The sequence below is a fragment of the Habropoda laboriosa genome, unplaced genomic scaffold (assembly GCF_001263275.1).
Source record: "Habropoda laboriosa isolate 0110345459 unplaced genomic scaffold, ASM126327v1 scaffold148, whole genome shotgun sequence".
NCBI lineage: Eukaryota > Metazoa > Arthropoda > Insecta > Hymenoptera > Apidae > Habropoda > Habropoda laboriosa.
Window position 1 is genome coordinate 151,713 of NW_017100279.1, and position 9,234 is coordinate 160,946.

Sequence of the window (9,234 nt, forward strand, 5' to 3'; positions counted from 1 at the left end):
TACGTGGAACGTCCCTTTATCCCGTCTGCAAAACTGCCCCCTTTTAAATACGATCGCTTCCGCTTTGCATTAGCTTATTTCGTATGCAGCTAATTTACATGTCTAACGGCCACGATAAAATTGGTTAACGCTGTTCCGAGGCTACGAGCGAACGTCACCTAATTTAAGCTTCGGTGTAAGCAGTTAAGCTCCGTGGCCGATTTCGTAATATATGTACGCTACGATTTAATAGCGTCGAGCTTGTCCCGCGGCCACTCTGTTAGGTATATAAACTAGTTCGCGCCCGCGAAAGCTTTGACGACGTACTTTTAATCCAATTTTACGATTGGTCGATCGTTATCTAGTCCCCTCATCCGAAAATCGCTCGTTGATCTCTTCCGGCCCCGATGCTGAATTGATTTCGACGTCATTGAATTACACGCGAGGCGTGCGTGTGCTCGAAGAGGAATTCTTTGACGGAGAGAAAAAAGAATAAAATTACAGGGAGAGGAAAAAGCACAAAGGAACCGACGGCTTTCGTCAACTATTTGTAGTGAATTTGCTGTCATTTAATATCTGTGTCGCGTGCCTGGGAGGATGAAGAGAGAGAGAGAGAGAGAGAGAGAGAGAGAGAGAGAGAGAGAGAGAGAGGGAGAACGGTGACCGACGAACCGAAAAAAGTAAAAAACGAAAAAAAGGAGGAAAAAAATGATGAAAGAGATGTGTTTTTGGGAAAATTCCGTGTTCGTTATCCTGAGCCAGACTACCCGCGATTTTTCATTTCTTCAAATTACGAATATCTGGCCACGATACGCTACACACGCGACCGGTGTGTATTTATTTAAAAATATTTGGTCCCGTGGATTTTCAGATCCTCTCTTTTTTTCCAGGTCATACGCATATACGTGTCTATGCATTCTGTCTAGATGCACGCTCATATGTGTGTATATTTGAAACGCAATTCTTATATGTCCGCTAAATATTGATCTACGGTCAGCTATATAAAGCTCTTCTCTCGATTCGTTCTTTTCAAGCTAACGAGGTTTTCGCATCGACCCGCACTTCCTTTTGTAAAACGAAATTAGTGTGGAACAGCGAAAAGTACTTTTCACCGTGTGCTCTTTTTTTCCCCCCTGTATTTTTCTCTCTATCGTACGTACTTGCGTGTCGGTCCAGCGTGTCATCGTTTCGAAAATTATACACGTTACTTTCTCCGTCTGTCGCATATTCGTGAAACAAATCGATCCCCGAACATTTATAAATTTCCACGTGCAATCATAGGAATTATACACCGTGACAAGATTTTCCTTTCACGCACAAATCTGATACAATCCAGCGTGTGTAAAATTGCAAACATCACGCGCAGATACCGCAAATATCAATTTCACACAATGTTGCGACAAATCCGAAGATTGAGAAAAATATATTACCCAAGACGCAAGCGTAGCTTGAACTTTTCCCGCGCTGCTTTACTTTCATCATTCTGCCATGGTGAAGCTGCGGGGCCCACGATGCTTATCCAATTTAGCCTCAAGCGTAGCGTCGATAACTTTTCGCTCGCGAGGGAAAGAAGAAGAAGACGAAGAGAAGAAGAAGAAGCTTTTGTAAGGAAACCCTGGTGAAGTCCCTTCTGGCTCCACCAGCCATGGCCAGTAACGTGTCCAACAGCTTAATCTTCAACTAATCCTCGCTTCCCTCGACTCGACGCCTGGCGAGGAATTAGAGGTAATCCGAAACACGAGTTTAATGGCCAACTCCTCATACAATCACAAACTGAATGTTTACGGGGATCCCCACGCGTCCGAACCGATGCGTAAACAAATTCACACAGCTTCCACCGACGTAGACAATTTTCTCTATACACGTTTTTCCCGGTGAAACCTCGACAAACAGGTGCAACTATCTACCGTCGGAGCAACGTCGTTTCACGCTGTAACCAACGGCGATAGCGTGGTTTCCCGAAAATTCAATTTTCGTTTATTTCGAAACTAGCACTCCTCTCGTTTCATTTAATTACGTTCAATCAGCTGGTAAAGACGGCGAAGCGAAATCGTTCGAGCCAGATCTTTCGCGCGAATAATGCAGCAGCGGGAAATTTTCCCAGTCATTTCGATCACCGAACGACTTCATTTAGAACGAAATAGTTGGATGATTTAATTTTATCACCCTGTGTAATTACCTTGGATCTCGTTTTGTCAACTGACATAGGTACCACCGCGTTGCTCTCTCCCCTCTCTTCGTCTTCTCTGTATTTGCGGCTGGTAGACGTGATACCTCTAACATGCACGCGGCGACGACGACGACCACTTCTACTCTACACACACCGATATTGACGATAGAAGGGGAAATGCGTTCGGTAGATTGGAAACGTTCAAAGGGGAACACAGAGGTAGGGAGCAATTTCGAGAGTTTTCTTTTTTCGTAATCGCGCCACGTTCGAAACTTCCACCCTACTCTCTGCGTTCCACCTACGCGAACTTTATCGCGTCGTTTCAACGAGACACCACCGTGGCCGAAACGCGCGCGGCGCTGATTGGAAAGGGATCGAAAAGAGCCGGCGATTGATCGTGGCCATACCGTGGAAAATCGCGTCTAGTCGCCGCAGTCGATAACGAAACGAGAGTTCGTCTGGCAGACTGGATTCTTCTAGGTAAATGTCAGTTCGGTAAGTTTTTGGCCGATTGGAAAACTTACAGAACGGACCAACTTCTTCCAACTGTCATTAGTTACTCTATAGCGTATATGTGTGTGTGTGAGGGTAAGGATCGCGATAGGCAGTAGTTGGTTTCATTCAATCTCACCCTGTCGGATTCCCTTTAACAAACATGTTGACAACCGGTTCGATTGCCGGTTACGAGAGAACAGGCATCCTCGTAATTGGAAGTTACTTCCCCCGCGAGGCTCTTCGCTCGGTTTTCGAGCTATTTTCGCCGGAAGCTCGGAAACGGTCACTTTTGTTCTCGATCAGATCGATGGATTCTCGAATGCCCACCCCCGGAAGAGATTCTCGGATCGGTTGAAAATTTAAGAAGTTTACTCTTCCGAGAGAAATTATCTCTGTTTCGTTGTTAGGTAATTGAATAAAAGGGCTTACATCGACTCAAATCGCAAGGTTTTCTTACTTCGTTCGAGGGTAATAACGTCGAAATGATCGATCGACGCAACAATCCAGGCCTGGCTGCGTCACGGAGAAATCGAATTTCTGCCAATAATTGTCTCCAAACGTATGTAATCTGGCGCCAGAGGGCCCGCGGAATCTCCTTCCACGTTGATTCGATTTCCCGTCGCTCCGGATAGTAGCTTCCGGCGAAATCCCCCTGGCGCCCTCTGCCACGACGCCACGAGTATACGGATCCACCCAATAAGATCGTCAGCGCACCTGGCGACTCTCCCGGTCTACCTTCCCTTCCTCCTTCCTACACGAATCCAAACACACACACATTCTCTCCCTCTCATTCTCTCTCTCTCTCTCTCTCTTCTCCTCTTCCTCTTCGTCACTCCCAAAGGCATCGGTCAAATTCGATTTTCCTTTTACATCGAACCGAACCATTCGGAATAGCGATCAGTTCTAGTGCCGAGGGAGGACCTTATTCAGGAAGTTCGCGTTGGCTACTATAGGACCGGCCAGTCAGCCAGCCAGCCAGCAGGGGAGTGAAGTGGTAAACTAGATACGGCTACAGATAGGAAGGGAATAGAAGCAGAACCGGGTCAGCTAGCCAATCCCCTCTGCAAAGCACACCAATCTCCCTACCGGTAACATTCACGTGCATATCCTCGAGCTGGCGCGAACTAACTCTCCCTCCTCCCTCGTCCTCGCCTCACCGCGCCAAGCCTTACTGTTTTTCCGCGTTTTCCCTTCTCCATTTCTCCATTTTCCATTCGCTTTCCCGAATATGTACGTACGAATAGTTGGATCCTGTTCCTTCCTTCCTTCCACCCTCTCTCTCTATTGCCGATTCTCCGTCATCGCACTCGGGAGGATTCCATGTGAAAAAGGGAGGTGAGCGCCTAGGAGAGAGTCGATGCGGCGACCCAGCGGGAAAAAGCAGAATCTTGCAAAGTGGAAACACGGTGCCGGTGACGTCGATTCCGTTGCCAGGGACCAGGCCCGGGATATTGCATAATGCCCCCTGCCGTAAAATCCTTGGCCAACCATGGCTCCAGCCTCAAAGGGGAATCCGTTGCTACGCGGCACACGGAACTTTTGCGGTTTCCATCGTCGACATATGACACAGAAGAGAGCCGACGTAGTTCCCCACCCCGCTGCGACGTGTCGCGCGCCGGAAAATTTATCGGATGCAAAGGACCCGACGACGACCGTTTACTTTGTCCCACACGGTGTGTGTGTGTGTATGTGTAACGTTCGCGTTGAAATTAGGCCGAGACGTTGTTACGTACTTTCTTTGTCCAGCGAGTCAACTAGTCGTGATTCATACCCACCCTCTATTGTCCCTCTGCTTGTATCATTCTCCCTTGACCCTCTGTTACGAGATAAAGCTAGATACACCCGTGGAACGTCTTCCAGAAATATTTACATTTATGCGTGAGTACAATTTCGCGTGTACACCAGAGGGATCCACACCACGTTCTATCCAGGTTTGTAGCTCTCTCTGGCCGGCGAGCGGGGTTCGTTTGCGACCGCACACCGCGTCCTCGTGACTAACGAAATAATTACCGGTTTGCATAACTCCGCGCCAGGTAAACAAGCCTAATTATGAAAAATACATATTTCAATGCGCGCCGAAACGGCACTCGCTTCTCTCTCTCTCTCTCTCTCTCTCTCTCTCTCTCTCTTTCTGATGGTCGCCCCCGCGCACACGCTCGCTAATGAACTAATTACAAACGCGCGCACACACAAGACTGACTGGCAGGACGAGAATCACCGCCCCGTGAATACGAGAGACCTCGTAAGACCAGGCTGTGCCCTCTCTCTAGCCACACACGTTTCGCGTGTGTGTCGTCTACGACGTAGTCAAGCTTAATTTCACGTACCGCTGATGAGACTGTCTGCATACTAAAGCAAAGGACGGGCGGGCCGGCAGCAGCGTAATATTAATATGCAATCGAAGCCCTCTTCCGTGTAAGCCGGTTACGACGGAGCATCGCTTAATTTGATGTTCATTCGATTAATTCACCGCGCGAGGCTGTCGGTAGAAATAACAATGGTACCGAGGGCCCGTTACGGGACACAACTACACGCGGCAGCGTTCGATACGTTCGAGGAGACGTTCACTGACTCGGCACGCGTTTAACGTACGTACCTATGCACACGTGGTGTATATCGATAATTTGACACAGAAGCGACGCGAATTCTTTCTCGTCTTACGTCCGAGGCTTCGAGTTTGCGGAAGAATAAAACGTCGATCCGTTGTCAGATTGTCGCGCGCGTCTTCGTATCGCGATGGTAGACGTTCGATCGGTGTAATTGGGATAAATGTGTATTATTATTAGTACATTGTCTAGTATGTTATAATACTTTCTTTTAAAAAAATGCGAAACTTTCTGTATTCTTCGCGAAAGTGTTTTTTTTTTGTTTTTAAGGAGCGATCTGTTTATTACTTATAAAAAGTCTCATTACCAAACTCTCAAAAAGTCTTATAAAAACTTCTACCTTTCTCATAAAAAGAAAATTCCTTGCCTCGACCTGCACACGCTGTCCCACGATATTTTCAAATTTCCCGCTTTTAAATTCTCCTCTGAGCCGCCTTTGTCCGTTTCTTCCCAGCAGCAATGCCTCGTATGAAAATACTTCGTTCCATCGCTCGACCCATTTATTCATGAACAACCCTTCCATTTCTGATCGTGCCACGATTCCCTCAACCGCCGTCGTAATTTTCTTTTCGAGACAAAGAGCGCCTCCATACGTTTCGCGACTCCGATCGGCGATAACCCCGCGCATAAACGTACGCTGGCAGCGTCTCAGGCCCATTTAAAGTATCACGGTCCACCTACGGATCGAGCGGTGCCTTTCGCGAGAGCCCACGACTCTCGGTTAGGGTCGTCCCGCGAGGCCTGGCCGAACGTGACACGTAAAAATATCATGTAGGGTACCGATACATCACGCGATCAGATAAAAGGGAAAAGGGGGGAGAGAGCTGACTTCGTCGTTTGTCGTCCCCGATAGAATCTCCCAGCCCCGCGGTGGCTCGCTTTATTTTTGCACCCAGGTATTTTGATGACTCAACTGCTAGATGGACATTCCTGGGACCGAGGCTCTGCATCCGTGCCGCCTCCGTCTTCAGTTTCTTCTTCGTAACGGAGGTCTCGAGATCGAGATCACTCTCTAAGGGTAGCCCTGCGAACGTTTTTCTAAGTCCTGCTTAGCGGCTACGTGAAGAAGATCGGACCGGAGATAACGAGCTTCTGAAATCTTCATCTGCATAATGTGGTGCCTTGTTGAAAATTGATGGCCATTTCGTCCTGATTATTCCAACCACGAAAAATTTCAGATCGAACTTTCTTCAGTTTTATTTGTTTCGGGAGAAAGAAACGAAGTACTTCAGCTTCGCCCAGTGTAGATGTAACTTTCTGTTACCAACGAATTGAACGAACATCTAATTACTCCATCGACAAAGCAATCCTATCTCGTGCACTTCTTGGCTCGCGTGTAACTTCAGCTCTCATCCACGTGAAATTCCACCAACGTTTCTCTCTCCCTCTCTCATCGGGTTCGCCTCGTCCTTTCGCCAATATTTGCGCTGCACGCGTCAATTATTTACGCGAACACAGAACGCGAATATTCATCGTTCGCCGTGCCGGAATCGTCGCTCGGTTTCGCGCACGCCTGTACCCAGGTAAACGCTAATATCGACGACTTCGACGCGCTATTGACACGCAAAACGTAAACCGCGTAATTATTTCCAGAGCTCATGATCGTTTAACGAGGCTCGCCTACAGTTTCGCCGGCCTGCGTCTGCACACTGACCGTAGAAACGTTCAATTACCATGTTACAACTGTTTAACGTTACATTCATGGACCCATAACACCGTGTATACGATCGGCGATTAAGACGCTCAAACCTCCGTCGTAACTTCGAACGTTAATTAAAACCGTCCTCGCGATTGCTAATTAGTTTCTCTTCTTTTTCGCCAGGTTCGTTACCCTCGTTCGTTGAAAGCTAGGTGTCCTAAGAGTATCGCGAGACATAACTGCATATGAATGGCGGGGCGCATTAGCGATGCTACCGGTTGTCCCGTTTCCCTGCCATAAATTCTCAGCCGGCACAGGTTCGAGCGAATCGCAAACACAAGCGTAATCTGTACGCCGCGAGTTGAAACCGCCGGTACCAACCAAGTGGACGTCTCTATCGTGTCTCGATCTATTTCTGAGTTAATTACCGGCGAAATAAAGAAGTAGGTCGGGTCTGTTTCTATCCGTTGGAATTCACGGAACGAAGACTTCAAGCCACGGTGATAACGAGTCTTTGAATTTTCGCTGGCCTATGTTAATACCTTTCTCCACGTTGCACACACCATCGCCAACCACCACCTCGCCCTTACCTCGCTAATGATTCCGCATACCGCCCTCGACTTTCCGTAACGTCGACGTGCCACTTCGTTCTCGTTAGCCGATCGTGAAACGTTCTGAAATTCCTGACACTTTCGCTGCCCGCCACCGAGCCGCGTATTTGCAACTAGTAATGCTTGTTAATTAACGTTAATTGCGACGCGTAATGAATCGCCCTCGTATTTCGACGATTCTGCTGCATTGTCGAGGTTTCGATTTTCCTGTCGTTTGACGCATTGCCGCTTTGAACCTCTTCGCGGTCGTCGTTCTAATCACTTGCCTTCACCCGGTGGAAAGATTACGTATCTTTGTTCGAGAAAGGTTTCGATTTAACCGATACATTTCCGGTAATATACTATCAATTCAGATTCGAGCGGAGTGTTACTGTTTTGAAAATAAAAGAGAGTATTTAAAATGTTCGAATAATATCGGTAATCGAACTGGTGCGCTCTATCCTCGTTAGCATCTCGTCGAAGGAAAATATTTGTACCTCCGGTACGTAGTATTTTTACCTTGCTTATGCATTACACCATATTCACGAGGGAGAGAGAGAGAGAGAGAGAGAGAGAGAGAGAGGGAGGGAGGGAGGGGGATAAATTAAAAATCAGATGATGCAGATGGTTAATATTGACTCGTTGATTCCGTTTTTATCCAGCCCGATGGCCGTATGGAAAACCGATGCGGCCACGCGAAATTGCCGGCAATTTTGTAGGATCGCGGAATTAAGTACTTCGATCGTGATGTATACACGCTGCCATTCCAGCAAGAGGATTAATTATTTTGCGCCGCGGGTATACCGGGCTGCGGTGCTCAATTTCCTAAAGAACCGCGATAAATAATTCCCTCCTCGGCCGTGGTTCGGCGATCACGCTCAGCTGCTCAATTTTTCTCGTAAATCCATCAAACGATCCTCCGGCGGGCACTTGTGCGCGCCGCCATTGCCCGCGCCACGCGAAATTATCTTTCACGCCGGAAGCCGTATAAATCAAACCACCTACCGTGATCTTCAGGTCCCGCCGGTCGCACGTATCGTATGGCCTGCTGAAACGTAGCACCGTGTGCGTCTTGTTCTCGAAACCCTGTAGCAGACAATAGTCTTGGCTCGAGTCCATCTGCGGGTCCTTGCTCGAATTCTTCACGTGTCGATCCTGAAAACAGACGATACAATTTCTGTTGAAATTTCGTCAATCGACCGGTAAAAACATTAGGATAATCTACGGGGAAACGGATAAAACCCACCTTTCCAATCGAGTTTCTCTCTCTCTCTCTCTCTCTCACCACACATGCACACAGAGATTTCTCGAACAAAAGAACGTTTCGCTGCAATTTTCTCTATTCCCCCAACTATCGCTTCTTCGATATTTCACAAGCTTCGTCGATCTTCGCTCGTTAATAACGTTCCGAGCAACAGATCTTGCACACAGTTTCTTCTACCTGTCCTATATTCCCATGATCGTGCAAAGATATCGAAGCTACCGAACGAGATACTCGAGTGTGCTGCGACAGACGAAATCCTCGGGGAACGCAGCAGAAACGAAACTATTCATCGCGTCGCCTTTTTCACAGATCGCCCCTTTCTCGTTTTTTCTCCTTTCTTACCTCACTCTCGACGCGTTTCGAGAACGACACACCTACCCGGGCGCGCGGAGCGTGGTGAACGGTGGCAGTTTGTTAACCGTCTGAAGGCGGCGTTCGAAGGTTCACAGGACCGAAGACAAGTTTTTCTGCGGGATTCCTGGTCGCCGCCT

General features: G+C 47.9%; 1 protein-coding gene across 1 annotated transcript in view; it reads right to left on the bottom strand.

Annotated features, from left to right (window-relative positions):
• LOC108573557 (MOXD1 homolog 2) overlaps positions 1 to 9,234 on the bottom strand; it is a 90,631-nt gene that overhangs the window by 35,846 nt on the left and 45,551 nt on the right. Inside the window, exon 2 of the mRNA XM_017936020.1 lies at positions 8,485 to 8,634. Coding sequence (XP_017791509.1) covers positions 8,485 to 8,634 — 150 coding nt within the window. The remainder of the gene's footprint in view (positions 1 to 8,484; positions 8,635 to 9,234) is intronic.